The sequence below is a fragment of the Myripristis murdjan genome, chromosome 3, assembly GCF_902150065.1.
Source record: "Myripristis murdjan chromosome 3, fMyrMur1.1, whole genome shotgun sequence".
Lineage (NCBI taxonomy): Eukaryota > Metazoa > Chordata > Actinopteri > Holocentriformes > Holocentridae > Myripristis > Myripristis murdjan.
This window is the reverse complement of record NC_043982.1, coordinates 14,741,691-14,764,042: the sequence shown is the minus strand read 5'-3', so window position 1 is coordinate 14,764,042 and position 22,352 is coordinate 14,741,691. Positions and strand designations below refer to the sequence as shown.

Below are 22,352 nucleotides of genomic sequence, written 5' to 3'. Positions count from 1 at the left end.
TGAATTGAAACCCCTGTGAAAAAAAAAAAAAATTAAATATGGAATGGAAATATGTGACAATTGAACGCAACATGCTCCTTTCAACTTACTATTTCAGTACTATTTTAACATTTACAGGTGTTTTACAAGCGCTGCCCATCAACTTTACGGAACCTGGCAGCCTTTCCTGACACAGTGCCGCGCCTGGACTCTTCCTCGCTGGTGGAGGTGCGGGGTGCATGTGTGGAGAATGCAGAGGAGCGGGACACACCCAAATTGTACTGTGGTGCTGATGGAGACTGGTTGGTGCCTCTGGGCCGCTGTGTCTGTAGTGTTGGGCACGAGGAAATGGATGGCTACTGCCGAGGTGAGGAGCGGTTTTGTATGTTTTTGTTTGTGTGGGTGAGTGCGTGTGTGAGACTATACTGTATTGTAGCATATTAAGCTTCACCAACGGTGTTTCTGCCGATGAAAATTGAATCTGTCAGTGTAGTTGGCTGGATTCTGAGAGAGTGACAGAAAGGGAAACAAATATGAAGAAATAGGGAGAGGAGAGGAGAGGGGAAGATTGCATCACACTGACAGATCTCCCGGGCCTACCAGTCATCTGCAAATGCTTGAGATCTCAGTGCTATTCCACCTCCTCCCTGCTCTTATTTTAAGATCCCACATTCCTCTGTGATCCTTTCTGTCCACATCTCTCTTCATCTCCTCTGAGCTCCACCTCTCCTCATCATCTCATCTGCTGCCTTGTCCTTTCTTTGTTTACTCTCTTCTTGCAGCCTCCGTCTTTCCCCTCCCTGTCCCTTTCTTTTGTCTGTCTTTTCCTGCCTCTCTCTCCTTGCGGTCTCCTTTCTTCACTCTTCTGCTATCCTCCCTCCCTGAGATTTTGAGGACTATAACATGCTGAGAACAGTCTGTGTCAACCAGAGTTTTCTGACATTTGAAAATAATTACTTGAGCTTTCAAGGAGACCTCTCTAGGGGCTCTCAATGAAGTATGTAGTTCAAATGGTAAACATTCATTTCTGGAGACATCACCTGCAATATGACATTTTTGATTTTATGATGTCTATGTTGCTGCTTTAATAAGTCTTCATAGATGCATGAAAAAAAAATCAATCACTCACATAAACCTTCAAATCCCAGAAGTTTGATAAATCCCCCAGTGCTTTGGTTAAAGACTTTCTGGGACATTTCCCAGCTAATTTGTTGGATCAACTTTGCCTAAATGTGTCTCATTCAGCAGAACAGATTGAGAGAAAGTTTAAGAAACTGTTGAGTTGTTCCACATAGTTTTTGGCCTGGTTTCACAATTAGATGGTGCAGACAGAGTGGGGGCTAGCTGGCTAATTGCCTTCATTTGTTAGCTTCACAGCTAATTTAGTTTGCAACCAGTCTTTTCTAAACCCTCCAACCTTCTCTTTCATTTGCATAGCGAAGACCTACTCTTGTAATTAAGGCAGGTGCCTAATTGAGCTATACTGCATGGTAACAATTATAGCACACCCTGTGTTACCGCATTTTGTATGCTTACAGATGTCTCAGCTGGTTGGGGGAGGGTTTGTGTAGTACCCTGTGGTGATGTGGTAACTCAGGTTATTACAGAGAGAACTCCAGCAGTCATTAGTACAGCAGATATGTAGGCCAGGCAGTAATATCTTCTCTATTTACTCCCAGAGTGCTGTGTTTCATTGCTTTTCTTTTTATCTTTTGAAGGTGTTTTCTATTTCTGTCTCACTCATTTTAAAGATATGGTTAAGCCACACAGATGACTGTTAGGAGAGGTAACTGATAAGACGGCATCCAAAGTAGCCATTCTCGTGGCAGTTTTTTTTCTTGCCAGCTATGAGGGTTCACATCAGGGGGTGTTGCTTTGTTTTCTATTAACTCTGGGCCTGCAAAGCCCTTTGAGACTGTAGCTGTGATTAAGGACTCCAAATAAACTTGAACTTAAGCATGTTGCATATTTCATATGTGCTACATCTACTCCTTATATCCTTCGTGGCTGATGGCAGCTGCATCGCCCCTCTCTGCGCTGTAGTTTCAACAGAACAGAATCAGCAGCCACTTGAACGAATGGGTCAGCACTACAAACGGCTCAGAACAAGCGAGTGTGAGTGCATGTATGTGTATGTGCATCTGTGTGTGTGCGTGCCTGCGTGTGTGTGTGTGTGCCAGAATATGCGTGCGCTTATAACTGTTGTTCAGTCTAACAAGTTACAAATGCAGGCCAACACCTTGCAGAATTTCCACAGAGATAAAACAAAACATCATGATTCACTCCTCTCTGAAACTTGCTTACAGAAAGTGCGAATATTCACCTATCAATAAAAATAAAAAATAATCAATCAATAAAAATCTCCTCTATCCTGTTTATTTGAAATATGACAGTAACAGTTGCACATATCAGCATAACATTATGATATCAATTAAAACATATTTCAGATAACCTTTTTGAGCTACTGAAACCTAATTCCTTTTTTTTCAACACCCTCATAACTTATAGATTAGAGAAGAAGGTCCATTTTAGAAACACATAGATTATCACTTTGTCTTTCTATAATCTAAGCCATCTTTGTAATTATTTTTTGGCCTTTTCATCTGCAGTTTCTATAGATCTTGCACAGCTGATGTTGTGATGCAGATATGCACTTTGCAAGTAGTTGCAGGAAGTTTAGGCATGAACTTGCAATGACTTCTGCTTTCTCCTCGTTTTCATTTTGGAACACTGCTTCAAAGGGTACTATGATCAAAGCTGTCTGAGAGGCAGCATGGGGAAAGAGCGAGCGAGTGAGGGGGGAGAGAGAGAGAGAGAGAGAGAGAGAGAATAGGGAAAACCCCAACGCTCCCAAGCATAAGCGCAGCTCTGCACTAACACGTCCATCTCTCACCCCCAACTCCCAAAACAAAGGCATCAGCGCTTATCAAACGCTGTTTTTCACCCCAATAGCACTCTGCCAGACTGTTTTGACATCTCAATCGAGCGCTTTATTATTCAATTCCTTTCATTCAGTGTCAGCCACAAGAGGATAACACGGAGATAGGCTGGTTATATCATGACCTAGATAAGGCAACATCATAGCACTAATGCTATTTGTTCCACATCCTTTCGTCACACATCATTTTTTTTTTTTTTTTTAAAGCAGTGGGTTGTGGGGGAAGCTAATAGAGACGTCTCTATGAATTTTATCTGAGGCATAACAGAGATAGAGACAAAATGAGAATCTCAGCAGTTGGCTAAGTGATTATGCCTGATTACTGAAAAACCTTCTATATTCAAACATTCTCTTTGTCTCAACAAAACCCTTTTGAATAAAAGCCATTTTGCATGACATTTCTTTGTCTTGGGCACTGTGGTCTTGGTGCCAAAGTTTTTTTTTTTTTTTTGGGGGGGGGGGTTACTATTAAGAGGGCTCAGTTAGAGGTGAATAGTGAGGAAGCAAATGGTAACATGAGTCACAGAGATTTTAGAGCCATACACCAAAAGTCCAGACAGTTTCAAGACAGCTTCTGGTCATTTCTTTTCCCCGACTGCTCTGAGACAGAGTCCCATAAACATTAACCAGACTGAGCTTGCTCGCTGGTGACCTCTGCTGTTTTGACTTTCAGAATTTGAATGTGTAGGGAAAGTATAGTCTTTTACGGCCTAAGTTTGGGTAAAAGAAAAAAATGCATTGGGAAAATCAATACATTGTTAGCCATCTTTCTTTCTCTGTGAACCACCATGCCCTCTTCTGTCCATTAAGTTCTGTGTTTACTCTGGCTTGTAGCTCAGCTGAGCCAGACCAGAGCATCACTCATTCTCTGTGAACTCCCCATCTGCATATCAAAGCTGAGAGACCAAGGTAAACATACTGTCTCCGACTCCATCTGTTCCTGACAACGTAAAGCAAAGAGAGAGGGAGCCTCCAACTTTTCACACCCAAACAACTCAAAATCTCTTAGTAGGTATGCCATTCCAATTCTGCCAGCATGTCTGTGATGCACTGCGTTTCGCCAGTGATCTGCTGAAAGTCAAACCTGAACAAACCCCTCCAAAAGCTGAGCTGATCCCCTAGCTATTGCTCTGTTGAAAAGGGAGGACACTGAGTCAAACATTTGTGTTGCTAGTTATGAAACACAATGAGAAATGTGCATTATTAAAACAGTAAACAGTCCAGTGTTGATTAAGCAACCACAGAGAAAGTGTGACCAGCATATTTCTAAATACATTTTATAGATGTGCATCATCACTGAAGGTGTGTTGTGTTTGCTAACTGTTAATCTATGGAAATTTCACTATTTTGTGAAAGGTAATGGTAGCAGGATTTGTTGTCATCATATTAGGATTTTTCTAGCTGTGCTGAGAGTCTCCAATTCACATTTTACATTTACATTTTGCAAACTGATGTATATGTATATGGCATTATGACTATGACTGACTATTATGACATTGGTTTGCCCAGCATTTCTGCAAAGAAATGTTCTCTGAGTTTTGCTCTATAAATGCTGAATTTGGTTTCATGGTGAACTAAAGGGGACTATGACTTATTTGTGTTGGTTCACTGAATTTGTTGTTCTTTTCATTCTTTCTGCCAAATTGACCCCCCCCCCCCCCCCCCCCCTCCCACAGCAATTACAGAATAATTGCTGTGAAAAAAAAAAAAAAAATAGGAAAAAGGAGTTCATGAAGGGGATCAAATAAACAGCTGGACTTTCAGAATGACATGTGGTTATTACGTATATATCTATGAGTTATAGACTCACTGAAGCCGTGCCAGTAAATATTTTTTCAGTTCTATTTTTATATGTACAGCTTATATTAAACTTGCAAGCTTCTTATCTATATTTTTGCCATATCTGAATATGACAAGTGTTTGTTTGGCCTATGCACAAACTCAATGCTTTTTTCATGGCCATTATCCTGCCCTTATATTTAGTTTTTGTTTTTTATTCAAGTCATTGGGATAAAATCTTGTTTCCATGCCAAGTGAACACCAAATTTGGCACAGCAGACACAAAATGAAAATAGAAATAGGGTAGATTGTGTGCTCTCAAGACTTGCACTGTGAAAATAACTGTAGATCTTGTTTTAAGTTGTGATGGTGTTTGCACACAGTGGAACTCAAAATGCTATAACCTAGGCAGACCTGTTAGCTCCATGTAAAGAAACCTTGAGTTTCCTCAGTCAAATTGTAACACCAAAAAACATAAGAGGGATTCTTTAGTTTCTATTTTATTGACTGCCATTATTAACTTATAGCACGTAGAAGAATATGCTATAGATTAGACATATTGGTGGAAGAAGCAGCCGAATGAACAGGAAGGCTGGCTTTCAGCTTTGTAGCCACAACCACTATGCATTTACTCAGGAATTTAGGGCAGAAAGCAGCTTCAGAAGCAGCATGATGGAGCAATGAGCTTGTAGCCTGCTGAGAAAGGATTGATGGTACCCCAAAGTGTAGACACCCACCTTTTAACTAGACTTATGTGAGGTCATAGCTATATGGTAACATAACTGGGTGGCCCAGTTGTTTGCAGATACTGCACAGTTTCTGATCTTCTGCATGAGCCATTACAAGGTCAGCTGTCCCAATGGTCCCTTATTGTTGTTGGTGTACATTAGAAAACTTGTTTGTTCAGGTAAAGAGAATGCGCCAACATTTTGGACAAAGCACCCTTTCCCGGACTTACTCAGACTGAGTCAAGATGTTCAATATCATTTTCACCTCTGGGCATCCAGTGGTTCAGTTCCTATGGTAAGCGTTTTATGTTATCTTAGCATAAAGACTTGATGTCTATGGGAGTCATTAGCCTAGCTCCATCAAAGTGAAAAATTAAACCTTTCAGCAACTCTGAAGCTGTCTTATTTACACAGTATATTATATGTATTTGAAATACATGCCTTAAAATTTTTAAAATAAATAAATAAATAAATAAAGAAGAGTTGTAGGAGAAGTTAATTGTTATTTTTTTTTTTTCTTAATATTCCAAATCATGTTTTTCAAATACACATGGACATGCAAGTGGACAAATCACTGGAATGCAGTGATTTGTCCATATTAAAACGCAACCAACAAACTTTGGATTTTTTTTTTTTTTTTTTTTTTTTTTTTTCATTGTGACATTGCTTTTATCATAGGAGTGTTAGAGTTATGTTTACAATAACATCAAACAAGTCCAGTTTCATCCTTGGAGGAAAGGTTGTATCTTGTTCTGGTGTGCAGTGGTAATGGGATATTTTCCACATATGTTTATAGTCATAAGCCATTTGGAGATGGCAAATTATTACATATGCTGCATATTTAATGACAGCTTTTAAGGTATTTTGTGGGTTTTTAAACTGATAAATTTCACTTTGAAAACAAGAAGGGTTATTTTTGTATTCCTTTGTGCAGTCCCCGGTACCTTTCTGGTCCTCCTCAAGTAGGTAAAAAGGGGTTAGTTAACTGTTAAAGGACTGGATGTGCTTTCACTGACAGAGTTGCCTGACTCTTCTTTGGAATCTGTTTGTAGTACTGATCCACCAAGAGTCAAAGTCCTCAGAGGGCAAATTTCTTCTTTTATATTGCTGGTCGTTTGTTAAGAAGCGATGGATAAAATGAAAGTGAATCGGTAACACTTTACAATAAGAGTACAACAATTAACGTTTGTTAACGTTAGTTAATTCCGTAATGGTTAATTAACTGTTAGTTAATGATTATTATGACATTTACTAATGTTAATAATATCTACAATAACCATTAAGTAACATATAAATTAATACCTTAGCATGAACAGCATTAGTACATGATTCTTGGACACATTAGTTAGTGGTTAGTTAACTGTTATTTAATGTGTATTACCTGTTACTTAATGTTTATTACGGCATTAACTAACATTAAGTGTTGTACTCTCATTGTAAAGTGTTACCGGTGAATCAAACGCACAGCTACAGAAAGAAGTCTCCCCCATTAATCCATGCTCCAAGCCCCAATCCAAGCAAACTAAACTGGATTACATTACATTCAAGCCCGAAATGAAACCCAGAAGTGCAACTTTAAACTAATTGGACAAGGAAAGTGTGATTGAGTATCATGCTTTAACTTTAACCTAACAGTTATCCCATACTAGTAAAGTTGAGGTTGAATGATGTTTTTTTTGTTGTTGTTGTTGTTGTTGTTGTTGTTGTTGTTTTTTTGAAAAAATGGTTGACAGTATGATTGAAGGGGAGCTAAAGCTTAGAGTTGCATTATAAGGAATAAATAGCCCATTCCATTCAGAGAATATTGAATTACTGACTGGTGAAAAAGTAATTGGTGTGTGTGGGGGGGTGGTGGTTGGGGTGGTAGGTGTAGCAGTACTGGTTGGTAGTGGTGATTCATATTGTGTGCCAATGTTGCTTTTAATGAATAAGAATATCTTCATGAAAAAGGTTTGGTGATACTGAATAAATTGGATTTCATTGTGTGCATGTGTGTGTATGTGTGTGTTACTTTGTTTGTGTAATGTCTGCAAGCTTTTGATGGGAAATAGTGGTGTAAAAGTCTAATTGGTTTCTGGTGGTGATCTGCCCAGCTTATACCAGACTGCAGGGAGCATGAATTTGAAATGAATTTGTGTGTTTGATGCCTTTGGCAGGAGCTCAACACAGGAGGAAAGTAATATCCAAGTGCACAGGATGCCTCAAAATTGGGAGCAGGGTGACAAATTACTCTTCCCATTAGGAGTTAACCAACAGCCTGATTTGGTGAAGTGATGGCTCTCTTTTCTGTATGTGTGTCTAATTCTCCATTGTATCCACCTGTTGGTGCACGTTGTGTCTTGATGTCTGTCTTTCAATCTTATATTTTGTTTAATGTCACTCCATCTTGCACCTCATCTCTCATTCTAAATCCATTGTTCCATTTTGACTTTTTCAATTAATCCCCCAAACAACTACCTCATTTGAACACCTCCCTCTATCTTTGAAAGTTTATAAAATAGATCCTGTGACAGACTGGCTCTCTATATGAAACACGCCCAGCTTAATGGATTGGTCTGAGAGCCATTGATATTCCAGTTTTGGTGTGTTGTTGTAACACAGGGAGGATGATGACTATAAGGCTACAAATAATGATGATTTTTACCACTTTTTTTTTTTTTTTTGTCAGTGTTGTAAAGACTAAACAGAGGACAGCATGTTAGCCCGCACTTTGAATGAGCTTTGATCTCTCATTGCCTCAGAAAAAAATTCTGTCATTACATTAACATTAAAATATGTGTTGAACATGGTTTGTAACTTGAACCTCATCCACGATTATACCACAAAATCTGTTTGTGGCTCAGAATATAAGATTTTCCTCCCGTTAATATGTATCTGTTGTATTTTAGGGTTCTCAAACAAATATGAGCTTTAACAAAAAGTCTGTTTGCAAGACAATGAAAACATCTTCCCCATTAAATATTTAAAAGCACATAGCTTGGATTGTAGAGCTGGCTCAGTATATTCAGACTTTAATAAGGGCTACTATCACAAGATTGATGCTTATATTTACAGATGTCATTGTTTCTCCTTCTAGTGTTTCCTCCCTTGTCCTGTTTGATTGTGCCACTGCCAAGGCCTCGCCCACACAGTCTGACTGCTGTCCCTCAAAGCAGACACAACCACACCTGTGAGGTCCCAAATATAGCAGACCTTTGGCACTGCAGGAATAGTGACCACTGCATCCAGTTTGAGACCAACAGTCTTTTACACTGCTTGGAGATGATCCAGCGTGGTTTGCACAAGTTAAGGTTTGGGTTGATATCTGCCTGCTTCAGAGCCAGTTTCAGCTCTGTCTGAGACTGCTTTGGAATGTGTATCTCACCCACTGAGACCAACTCGACTTGTATCTCTATGCGTGATCAATAATATGATGCATCTAGATACATTTTAAGTAGCCAAAGGATAGGTACAATTTGGTTCAGCCCTGTCATGATGCAATATAATGCAGTGCAACAGTGTGAATCATTACATTATGATTACACTATGGTGTCATATTTCTGCTACCCTGATAGATTTAGTAAATACAGTAACAGGACAGAGAGAGAATTAAGGGGACATTACAATGGTTTTAACATCTTAGGAAACTCATTTGTTGGTAGTAAAACGTTTAAATAATTCAATGGTAAAACAGTCCACTGTTTATAATGCACTGTTGCAATGACATGTGTTGTTCCATATGATGACACTGTGTTACCCATCAAGGGTGCTGTGGCTTGGTAATATAATTTGACCATGCAAAGGAAGTGGGCTGTAGAGGGACATTTTGATTGTAGCTTTTTCCATGTGAAGAACAGTTTGTACACTGCAGAAGTACAGACTGCTTGAAACATCACTTCTGTGAATCTAAAAGGAGCCCTGCAGTGTTCTTTTCACTACTTGCTCTACTGAAGATTTTCAGTGCAGCACCTGCCCAGAATGGGTTTGGATGCGGGGGCACACTCCTACTTTTTTCCATGCTCAAGGCTCAAGATGTTGTCATAGGGAAGGCAGCCTCTCACCCTCCTTAAGTGGCTTTATAGAGTCTCTAGATGAGGGGCATAAGATTAGTGTCACCATCTGTATATTTTACTTTCATTAGGCATGCTTTGCAACTTTTTAAAAGTTTCCCAACTCTCTCATAAAACCCAAACATAGCCCACACATTTAGAGGTGCATTGTATATTTCTTCACAGTTGATCAACATCTATGATGAAACAAAGTGAAGAGGAAAGAAGAGGGCAGGGTGGACGTTTGTTTCCTTTGAGCTAGGGGAGTGGGTGTCATGTGACCTGATGTGACCCTTCACACTCACAGAGCGAGCAGGACGGTGCAGAGGGAGAGAAAACAGGAGACAAATGCATACTATGTGAAATTAACAACAACTGCAATTAGCTGATGCCAAAATTAAAAGATATGCAAGTCATAATGGACTGATACACTAAGTAAAGTACCAGATAGATTCTTCTGCAATGAACAACCAGCTTTTTACTGATACAGGCCTGCTTGAATCAGTCCAGCTGCATCTTACACATTAAGTACATCTAGAATGCATCGATGAATTGTCACACCCCTAAAACTGCAGGTTGAAACTGTTGTATTTCTCTGCACTCACAGTTTGATGTTACAATATCTCAAAAATAGGCATGTTAGAGAGCAAACAACAAATGAGAGAACACAAAGAATGATGAATGTAAGTCCAGCAGAGGGCTGGGACCAGGCGAGCTTTGTGGCACTTCCAGCTGCACAGCAGGTCTCACAGTTTGAACTGCATCAGTGGGACTGCCACACAGTCAGCTGGATTAGACCTGTTCCTAGCAAGAATCATGTTAACAGCTGAACATCATGCATGCAATATTAAGAAATTCATCACATAAAATATCAAAAGATTTTTATAATGATGATGATTCTCTGTGAAGTTTATCATGCCTCAGACAATAAAAGACTACAGCTTGTCACTGATGCAGGTTAAGGAAGAACAGAAGCCAGGTGGCACCTCTCCTCACTATATCTTTCTGTCTTTCTTTCTTTCTAGCTCAAGGCCTGCAACATGGCAGAGGATGGCCAATTAACATTCAAATTCCCTCTTGCCAGGATTTGTGTGCTGAAATGTAAGGGGAAATAGGAACGTGCAGAAATGATTTGAATCAGTAAAACCTTTGGGCTGTCTGCCATGAAGCCTTGATTGAATTCACCACCATGTTACCTTTTTTTCTCTATCAGTGCAATGTCTGTCTTAGAGCTTATATATTTATTTGCTCATTTTGAAATTATTACCTCACCAAAACACACACACACACACACACACACACACACACACGCACACACTGACAGACACACAAAGCCATCCTGTAATAAAGCTATCTCCAGCTTCCCCGAGTATTAAATAATTGCACTATTAGTGCTTTATTTTTCCCTGCTGAGATAGGCAGAGGCAGGAGGAGGCAATCTGCAGTGGTTATTGCCATCTTCTGATAAGCCATAAGGAAAGAGAGAAAGGGGGCTGGGGAGAAGTAAGCAGGAGGAAAAACGGAAAAAAGAAGAAGATTGGAGGAAAGATGAACAAAATCAAGGAAGGTGATAGGTAGAAAGAGGGGAAGGTGGACTAGTGAAACAGTTGGAGAGAGAAATTGGGGAAGATAAGGAAAGGAGAGCTGGTAGAATTGATGGCGGAAAAGAATTGGGGGGATGAAATGGTAGAGAAATGGAGGAAGTAATGAGGGAGGAAAGTGAAAGGGAGTAAGGAAAACCGAAGTACCAGAATGCTTAGCTCAGCAAACCCAAGTTGGACTGAGCGAATGGAGATTTTTAGACTGAATGCAGACTATAATTGCATTTTCATATGCATTGTTTGTATATTAGTAGCACAATTCTTTACCCACATAACAGAAAGCAGGTTGCCTGAGCACAAACTTTCTTCAGTTTAAATCCAATGGAATTTAAAACTGGTTACTCTTTTAAACTGTGTTCTCAGTTAAAATAGAGATACCGTATTTCCCCAATTAATCGCCTGGGCGTTTAATATGCAAAATCAACTTGGACCCCAGGCGTTTAAAAAAACGAGGCGGCTATTCACTGCAGGCCTTTATTTATTTTTACACAGACCTACACCAGGCCATTATTGTGATGACAGTTACTGTCCAATATATTTACAGTCGGTCGATTTAAGATTACGGTACACCCTTTTTTCTAACGTTAGCTAGCTCTCTTATTTTGACAGAAAACAGAAGTGCCGCACAGTTATTGTGCAGCTAACTGTTTACTTCTGCAAAAATAAGGTGAATAGACTTATTTTGGGTTACCTCAATATAATGCAAATTATGGCCCCGGCGGTTATTCGGGTGGGCGTTTAATACGCAAAATGGGTGCAGACCCCAGGCGTTTAAAAGAACCAGGCGGCTATTTGCGGCTGAGCGATTAATTGGGGAAATACGGTATGCTATTTTTCCATCATCGAAGACCCAGACCCAGCAGAGACCCAGCAGAGACCCAGCAGAAACTCACGATTTCCGAGTCTCTGCTGGTCTTTTTGAAACTTGGTGGAAGGATGGATTTTGAAACTGAAGTCTGGCATTTTGAATATAAACGTGATTGGCCCACTATAGCGCCACCACCAGGCAAACAGGGCCCCAAGATTCATACTCAAGATCTCTGACCTGCTGGGTCAAATTTGAGTGAAGCCCCAATCAGGGATTTTGAATACAGTGCCCTCCATGCTCCCCTGTCTGCCCCATGATCATCTCAGAAGGAGGAAGGGGGTGGTTGGGTGCCATCCAGCTGACAAGTCTGTAACCACACTCCACACTCCGTTTCATTGTTTGCTGACTGCTCTTAAACACAAAGAAGACGAGGAAGAAGAAGAAGAAGAAGAAGAAGAAGAAGAAGAAGAAGAAGAAGGAGAAGAAGATGAAGAGTAACCAACCAGAGGTCACGCACAGATCAGCAGGGTCGCTTTGTAAACAGAATGAGCCAAAGTAATGAAATGTACCACTCAGATTCTTCAACAGAGGGATTATACAGGAAAAATTTCAAAGTTAAATCAACACTGGATAGTGGAGGAAACACTGAAAGCTTAAAACCTTCAATCAGTTTAAGAGTGACAAGGAGCTGCCATTCTTTCTTTTGTACTAGTAGGTAAATTCAGTGATGCCAGTGGGTTATGAGTGAAACTGTTCCCATCTTGTCCAATCCCAATTTATTTCTTCCAGTCATTTCTTCCTGCAGCTGTGCCATATAGCCAGTTGCATCCATCAACCCCCGATCCCATAATAATCTGTTTAGTTTCATTTCAGTTTGTGAACCTGTAGATGCAAACACACTCATTTGTGTTGTTGCAATACCCACTGCAATACCCACTGCACTCTGCGAGGGAATCAGATACAGGATCAGGGCTTTAACCCTTGGGCAATGATGCCTTTTTTCACTGATCTCCAGTGTCCACAATAAGAAAACTTATCAGCCCACCATAGCACCGCCAAGAGGCCAAAAACTCCCCAACACATCACACAATAACTAACTAAAATAAACAAAATATCAACAAGTGTCACAGCATTGTTTCTCCCCGTTTCCACTCAAATAATAGCACTGCCAACTAATGCACTTCCAACTGTTCATAATGTGTTTGTAAAAATAAAATTCGATTTTTGGGGAGCTTGTGATTCTTGCTGCAGAACAGGTGTGTATTTCAGGTGTGCACCATTTGTTAGACTGGACAATGGGCAGAACCATGAGGCTTAGTTAGCTAACATGGAGATGACAATGATCCATAGTGCCTCGGGAAATAAGGTCGGACCACAGGTGAGGAGAGAAAAGCAGCTGGAGGTTTGAGTCAAATCCACCGTATGCTAATGGAAATGCATGAAATTTCACTAAAACGCTAACCTTCTGTCACCTCTCTTTTCCACCAGCCTGTAAGCCTGGTTTCTTCAAGGCGTATGCTGGGAACATCATATGCTCCAAGTGTCCTCCCCACAGCTCTAGCCATGACCAGGCTGCCACCATCTGTCACTGTGACAAAGGCTTCTACAGAGCCATCAAAGACCCCTCCACCATGGCTTGTACAAGTCAGTACAATAACTACAGCATCCTGCCTGTGTTTGTGTCAGCCCGGACAGTCTTCATCTTCATTTCTGTTTGCCAGTCTCTAATTGATTTTAAATTACTTTAATTCAAGCTCATGTTCACTTCGATTTGATTCTATCCACGTATTCTTAAACTTTGACTGTTTCTTTTTGCTTGTGCAGTGTCACTAATTTAATAAGAAGTACCTTTTGGTGTTTAATATTTTTTACGTTTACTTTCCCAGAAATTTACAGCCCTAACTGCAACACTGTTTACATTTGGAAAAGTAAATTTCAGCTGGGTAGTAAAGCTCTAGTTCCCATACAGTCACAAACTTTAAAGGTGGAGTCAGCGATTCTGGAGGAAGATAGTTGGTATTTTAAAGCGACAATTTCTCCTCATGGTCTGCTAGCCGCCTGTGTTCGCACAAAGCCCTGGCTCTGTAAATGGGAAACTAACAAAGCTCGGACTGGGACACACAATGCTATTCCAGCCAATCAGCAACAGGGAGAGTTGATGCTCGTGCACAGGACAGGGTGAAGGGGAGGGAAGATGGGGTAAGGAGGTGGTGCGAGTGAGAGGGATAGCAAATTTGGCTTTTCATTTCATGAACAATATCAACAATCTCGCACCAGAATCAGTGACTCCACCTTTAATGTTTCAGTAAGAACCAATCAAAATCTTTCTTTCAGCCATATTCTGTCCTAGCATAGTAAGTGGAGCCTAGGAGGAGCCACAAAACCTAACATCACATGGACTAGAAAAATTATTGTTACCAAACAGGTTATTTATCTTCACAAATCTATAGCATATGGGCGTAGGATCGACTCTGCAGTGGTTACCAAAACTTGTGTGACACACTGAGGTAGCCTATCAAATGTTAAATGAATATTTCCTCATAAACAGCATGCAGTGAACAGTTAAGATGGTCTAAACCAAAATGTATAGTTGAATGCCTTAGCAGGAAGAGTAACCAACACTGCAAAATTTTTCGCTGTGAATTCACAATAAATTATTGGATATGTTTTGCATGACTTTCACAGTAAGGATTACAGCAATATACTGTGAAATGTACTCACAGCAATTTACTGTAATTTCACATCTGTGATATTACAATGCATTGTTTTAAAAGCACAACTGTGTACTGTAACTTCACAGCTTCAATGACAAAGCAATTACTGTGATATTACAGTACATTACTGGGGAATTACAACGTTTTGCTGTACATCATTACAACAAGGCCCTGTACTTTTACAGTGTGTACTGTGAAAGTAATGCACAAGTTGACAGTAATTTACTGTGAATTTACTATGTATACTGTGGAAATCATGCAAAAATTGGCCAGTAATTTACTGTGAAAGTAATGCAGATGAAGTTTCCATTTACTGTGAATTTACAATCATTGTACAATTAACACACCAACACACAACTCTGAGGTAAAGTCAATGTTAGCCCAATGGCATATTTATTTACAAATAAAGGGTTATTCAACATAAATACCAAGAAATTCAAGAATTAAAGAAATTCATCTTCCTAGTCCTAGTCAAACTTTCCAAAGCCATCTTAAAATGCAGAGAAACTGTGCAGAAACTTGCCATTCAACTACCCAGCTGTGTCACAATAGCGGTAAGAGAATGGGAATGAGGCCTACATGGCAAGGTAAGAGAGGAAGGGAGAGAGCGATGAAGGGATGTCGTGAAGGGATCAGGCGCTCCTCTCAGTCTCAAACATGCTATAATCCACACGCAACAGCGTTGTACAAAAATCTTGTAGTGCAAAGTTGTCTTCAAAAAAAAAGTACAAGAAGAACTACTCAAAACTGAGCCTGACAACTGCTGCAGCAAAAAAAAAAAAAAAATATGATTCCCACTCAAAGTCCATTAGTTTCCTCAAAAGGCTGCTCATATGAGGGTTCATTGTTGTCCGCTTCGTGGTCTTTGAGCCTCTTTCAGGATTGATGCCCAAGAAGTACCTGTTAATAAGCAAAGTTAGCTTCAGTTTTAAATAGACTTATGTATTGCAGGCAGCATTTATCAAGATGAGTCATCATCCTTCATAATCTTAAACACACACACACACACACACACAGGAAAACAGCAAATAAAGTTAATGACACGTACACAATCTTATCATATCCACACTCAACAGTTCAGTAAAAGCATAATGTACAGTATTTAGGTATTCAAATTTAAATAATAAGATCGGCTGTGGTAAATAGCAAACGTAGCTAGCTAATGTTCGCTAGTTAGCTAATAGTGCTAATATCATTTAAAATACCATGGGTGTACTGCAAACAGACGTTCTGCATGCAGCTCACCTTCTCCATTCAGCCCAGAAGAGAAGAGGGAAATGGCCTCTTCAGGTTCAGTGCTGAGTTTGGTTATGTCATGTGACTTACCAGGGAATATTTGAATACAAAATTTCACTGTAATAATACTGTTGAATGCTGTGAAATCCTTGCATTTTTTTTACTGTGTCGCTGTGATATTACAGACCTTGTTGTGATATAACAGGGGTGTTTTGATTGCAGGATTTTACTGTAAAATAACAGTTAAATGCTGTAAAATCCAAGGATACTGTAGTTTTTACAGGTATTCATTGGGATATTACAGGGGAACTTAATTACAACAAGTTACTGTAAAATAATACTGTTAATTATTGTGAAATGCTGGTAATTTATTACAGTGAACACACACACATGCACACACCCATACACTCACACACACATGCAAAAAAAAAAAAAAAAAAAAAAAATGAACACAGTACAACAGCAAGAAGGCAGTACAGAGAGGGAGGGAGGCACATGGACAGATAACAACAGCATCCTCACAGGGAATAGAAATGAATGACAAAAGGAGAAGCACAGACAGTGTTGGTTGGCAAAGGTGTCCAATTTATCCTCATGGAATTCAGTAAGATGCTAATAATAAGTACTAAAAAAAAGAAAGAATTGAAAATAAGATTATTGGAGGCTAGTGGATAAACATAAAGCGACAAACTTCAGTATTAACTGTGAACTGATATAAATATTGTAATGTAAATTATTTAAGTAATCTAGTGTCAGGAAAATTGTTATATGAGTGTAAAACATAATATGTCCTAGCTTGCGGTTATGTGACCTCATTATTGTATGTAATAACATGATTTTTCCTTGAGAAGAGAAGAGGTGGCCTATTAATAAGCACAAATTACAACCAAGCAATGAGGCATTATTTAAGCATCGAAGTGCAGAACCTTGTGTACCAACAGAAGACTGCACTCTTTTAAGTGGTTTGGTGACTTTGTTTCTGCTGTAGCTTCATCTTTTTCTCCATAGCAGACACAATTGGAAGTGTACACAATCTTCTATGACTGTAATCCACTCATTTACAGTCTGAAATAAGTCTGGCTATTATTCTTAAACATCTCCAAAGGGACATTTTCACGCACAGTCCTGCCACTGATTGGGTTAGTGAGATTTTTTTTCCCACTACATAATTTTGCATTAACTCTAGACACTGTAGTGCATGAAAATCACAGGAGGGATTTTTTTTTCTGACATGCTTGAGTGTCTGTCACCAATGATCATACCATGTTCAAAGGCCTCTCAACCTCATGTCATCTTGTTCTCATTCAAATAGTAAGTCAGCCTCTTAACCCTTTCTGCATGACTTATCTTTGTGCTTAAATAGGATGATATACCGAAAAAAAAAAAAAAAAAGAAGTGGTGATTGTCTTCGTCTCTCTCCCTCTCTCTAAATAACTTTTGTGCCTCTTCAGGACCTCCGTCAGCTCCTAGGAACCTGATCTCGTTGGTCAATGACACTGCTCTCTTCCTGCAATGGACCCCTCCTAGCGACACAGGAGGCAGGAGGGACCTGACTTACAACGTCCTGTGCCAGCGCTGTGATGGTGGTGATGGTGACAGTGGCGTGGCGCAGTGTGAGCCATGTGAACCTGACCTGCGGTTCATTCCACGGCCACTCGGCCTAACTGGTACCTCTGTGGCAGTGCTAGATTTTGCAGTGCACGCCAACTACACCTTCCATGTTGAGGCCGTGAATGGTGTCTCTGGGCTGGGAGTGGCTGCACGCTCACTGGCAAATGTTACCATTACTACACACCAAGCTGGTGAGTTTCAGAGCTTTTTCCTCACTTTTTTAGTGTAACTTCTGTTTCTGTTGGTTCCTCCATCTCTTTCAGAAATGTATATTTCATTATATTTTATATTTATAGTTCAGAAATCTTATTTCTCAGGCCTAAGACAATATATTGTAGGCCACAATATAACGCAATAGATTTATCATAATAATTTTGCTAGCATGGGCAGAATGACCATCTGGAGTTTTCCCAGCGGGCTGGTCAGCTGGTGGGCTGGCAGTCAGCCAAGCAATACTGATAAAAAAAAAAAAAAGAAAAAAAAAAAAAAAGATTTTCAAAAACTCCCAGGATGCTGGTCAGAGAGGGGTGGGTGGGTGGCAGTGGGCTTGTGGAGATCATCATGGACATCACTGGTCTTACTTTCTTTCCCCCCCACCATTTGTACATAATGCATCCTTTTTTCATAAGCTGAGCTGACAGCAGCAAATTGTGTTGTGGATGACTCATGACTGCGTCTACCTTACAAATGAATATAGAAAAGAACCCAAAACATGCAAAAGTGAGGCTGATAAATTAGGTAGAAAAAAAATGTTTATCTTGTGTAACACGTTGTTCATTTACCCACAATCTGAGATATGGGGAGGGTTTTGGAGTATCTTTGGGCTTATTATGGTGGACCAGCTCTGGTCAAACTTTTTTTTTTTTTTTTTTTTTTTTTTTTTACCGTGCCACCCCACAAATACTGTGATTGTTCATTTGCATTGATCATTGAAGCTATACCTCTAGGCTTTGAGATTACTTCAGATTGGTAATGCATTACAGGTCTAGCACAACCGCTGCTTCAGCCTACACGTGACCAAACTAGCTGTAGTTCACAGCCCACCTGTTACAAACCAACTCTACAGCTGAATTATTTTTCTTTTACCTTTACAGAATGTTTAGGGATATTTAAACATTTCAACTGGTTGTATGTGATTTAGAAATATTAGTAAGTATGTATTATGCATTGCCAGACAGCACATACACATGGAGATAATAGTCAGCTATTTCACAGCTCATGTTTGTTACTGCAACTTGCAGCAGATTAAGACATTTATGGTGGGGTAATAGGACGAGATTTACCCTGCAGCTAGATTTGTCTAGCTTCATTTCTGAACACCATGTGCACTCTCTTTTTCTGTCTTGTTTCATGTGCTGATAGGTCAGCCACATCCCTGACCCCTGGATAGCTGACAGGGCCACTATGGCCTGAGCTTAGCTCTAATTAGAGAAACCCAGCCGACTTGAAGTCAGCCACAGTGTCCTCAGGGCGGTGTTGTCTTGTGCTTGAATTAGGTAAACTACGTAATATTCCAAGTTCAAGCACTGAAGCCTGAGCCTTATTTTACAAAGACATTAATATTGATTGAAAAATTGATGGTACAGAAGAATAAATGAAGGATAGACAGTAGCTAAATACAGGATCCTGGGAGTGTGTGTGCCTGTTCTCTTCCCTTGTCATGTGTAGGATTTGGTCAATTCTAGGAACGAATTCTGATGCGCACAAGGCAAGGCTTGCACAGGGATAAATATAGGGAACTGTGGGCGTACATGTGCTTCTGTACTAAGACGGGCTATCACAACTGTATCAGCAGTAGGCCTAAGAATTTCAAGCTTCCAAGTGACAAGAAAAAAAAATGCATGAAGGAGTAAATGTGTGAATATGCTTGTGAACTACATTGTGCCAGACCATGTGTGGTCAAGTTATTCACCAGTTGTTAAACAGGTTATGTTTAGGATTTCTTTACAACAGCAGCAAAGAAGACACTACATGTACATACATTTTTCTCCCTTTTCAGACAAGGTAACATGTTCAAATGAATGTAGGCTTGACCCATAGCCCAGAGGTATGAAGGTATAGTTCACTTACCAGCTCGAAAGGTCAAAATGAATATTAACTGTCACAAGAAGACAGTGGTGGAAGTGCAGGAGGGAAATGATGTGGGAGAGTTCAGGGAGTTGAGTACAAGATGTGTTGCAATATTCTGGATGAGTTAAATATGCTGACGTGAACGTTCATTGTATAATTCTGACAGAGGATGACAAGAACTTGGAAAAGGAGCTGTGAGGAGTTCCTGGTGAGGGTGGGTCCAATTTGATAGATGTTGTGGGAGCAAATCTACAGGGAAAAGGGCTGTGGTTGTGAAATTGGCCTCACATGACAGTTTGTTGTCACACTCAGACCTAGTTGGATGTTTGGCCACTTGTTGTGTTGCAATGTCAAGGGTGTGTCGAGGTCTTAGGAGTCTTGGCAGCATTTTCCACTTAAGAACAGCAGCTCAGTCTTGTCAAAGTTCACCTTGAGAGAGTATCACACTAGAGATGCCAACCAGGCAAGTGAAGATGCACACCTCAACCTGCAGGTCAGAAAAGGGAAAATAAAGTTTAAGTTTAGTGTCATCGGCATAGAAACATTAGGGGGATGATCACCGAACCATGCATAGTGTAGAGAACGGTGCAGTGTCAGACCTAGCCCTGGTGGACCCGTTGAGCCCTTTCACTCTCAGTTGGTGTCTTCCATCTGAATTTAGTGGAGTTCAGCTTGTACTTGGTTCAGATGTTCCCGTATACAATGTCTATCACCACATTGTGCCATTCAGTATGCCCTGTTCCAGCTTCAATCTTAAACCCTGGTGTGGTGCTAGACCATCTTAAAGGCACAGATCTGCAATCTGGGTCCAGTCTGATATGATAGATGCCTGCTCATGTGCTGAGAACCTGCTGTTGTGCTGACCATGATTAGTGCGTCAGTATTGTCCATTAGTCCAGCTTTTTCCAGATACTGGTAAGATTTCCTGATGTTAGTCCTTTTTGCAACATAGTATATTCCATGCAGAGTCTTGTTTTTTTTTTTGTTTTTTTTGTTTTTTTTTCATGACAGTTCCTCTCTTGATCCGTATTGCCCGCTGTTTCTTAGCAGTTTGTGTGTGTGTGTGTGTGTGTGTGTGTGTGTGTGTGTGTGTGTAAATGTGTGTGTGTGTGTGCGTGTGTGTGTGTATTTACATTTTCCAATTGTTTGTATCATCTGATGAAACTTTGATTTTTTTTTTCTATTTAAGTTCTTATGCATTATATACCAATGCAGTGAATCTTTCACTTTTTTACCTGGTTCACTCATGTCTTTGAGACTTAAAATGTGGATTCTGTAAACTTGATCTTGTTATCTTGATCATAATGATCCAAAATCCAGTTTCAATTACCTGAGTTGCAGGAAAAGTGGGTCAAAACACTCACATTAAATATTTTAACAAACTGGGCCGAGGTCAGCAAAGGTGGAAAGTAGCGTCCAGTAATTTCCTGTGTCGAAAACAGTGGGCTTGCCTGAGATGCCAGGGGAGAGTCAAGCAGCATAAGTAATGAAGTGGAGTTTTTAAGTGACAGCAACTAGCCAAGTCTGAGCAGGGAATGCCAAAGTATGTGGGCAGATAATTATAAAGTAGTCGTTTCTCATTTGTTGTAAAATTATTCTTAATGTGCAAAAATGTATAAATCATATTATAATATAAATAGGCTACTATGATAATCTTGACATCTACAAATCTAGTGTTCCCAAGCCTTTTTAATTTTAATTTAAATTGAGCGTTGAAAAGATGTAAATAATTTAATGATTGTTTCTCTCTTTAATTTCACCCTATAATTCCACAGGGGATTAATATTACAAATTACATGTTATGCTGATAAGCTGTCATCAAGCCGCGGGGACCAGATGTCAGGTGTGTGTGTGTGCCTTAGACTACCCATCTTGCTGGCAAAGGCAGCTAGGATGATGGGACAGAGTTGGAATGCAAATATTCTCTCCAGAAGGGGAGAAGCTGCCTGTGGGGATGTTCCCATTAGGATTTTTAGATTGGACTGAATTGTCAAACTGTCAGCCAGGCCTCAATAGAATAACATGCACACACAGCCAGGCGTGCATGCAAACAAGCAGACAAACAAATGTATACACATTGCACACACATTCGCTTCACCCGTATGCACTAAGAGACTTGCACATAATCTTGCACATGCTCATTCTCTCTCTTTACAGGTCTCTCCCTCTGTCTTCATGTCTCTCTCTCTCACACACACACAGACACACACAGTATTTGCCTCTTTTTTACGCTTTACTAGAGATACTGTGGGCACATATATCCATCAGTGAGAGTGCAATAACAGCTACTTTTATGTTGTGCTTTGGTACAGGATCAATTACGGTACCACAGAACACATTACTTGCAATAATTGCAGTTACAGTATATTACTATAATGCATATTTTATGTGAGGAAAAACAAAATAAATGGAGAGCACTATGTAATAGTTTAAACACAGTCTGATTTCACCCTGCATACAGTTAATTTAAAACTGGCCTGTACTATAGAAGTGTTTGTTTGTTTTTTTTATTTGATGATGGTCTGTAGTGCACAGGACTGAAATGTTTATGTTTCTGCTTTCACAAAACAGCTAGTTCAAATATGAGTAAACAAGTAACCTGCACATAAACACATAGCGGCATTTAATAATTGTTTTAGCAAGATCATTATGCATTGGAAACCAATTCCTAGCATGAAAAGTGGAGCTCCCTTCCCAGCTCCCAAAAACAAGCCAAACACCAGTGACAATGCTGTGGAATGAGCATTTATTTACATATAGAATCAAAAGCAAAGATAAGTAATGCTACAAAAGTAAGAAGCAACGGCATCAGTTTGAGCCACAGCCAAAATAACAACAAATTAGCAATCTGTATGAGAGA

The 22,352-nt window shown here is 39.9% G+C and overlaps 1 protein-coding gene across 1 annotated transcript in view; it reads left to right on the top strand.

The window, feature by feature from the left end:
• LOC115356890 (ephrin type-A receptor 6-like) overlaps window positions 1–22,352 on the top strand; it is a 75,016-nt gene that overhangs the window by 30,397 nt on the left and 22,267 nt on the right. The window contains exons 6-8 of the mRNA XM_030048178.1: window positions 118–346; window positions 13,350–13,505; window positions 17,263–17,613. Of these exons, the coding sequence (XP_029904038.1) occupies window positions 118–346; window positions 13,350–13,505; window positions 17,263–17,613 (736 nt within the window). The remainder of the gene's footprint in view (window positions 1–117; window positions 347–13,349; window positions 13,506–17,262; window positions 17,614–22,352) is intronic.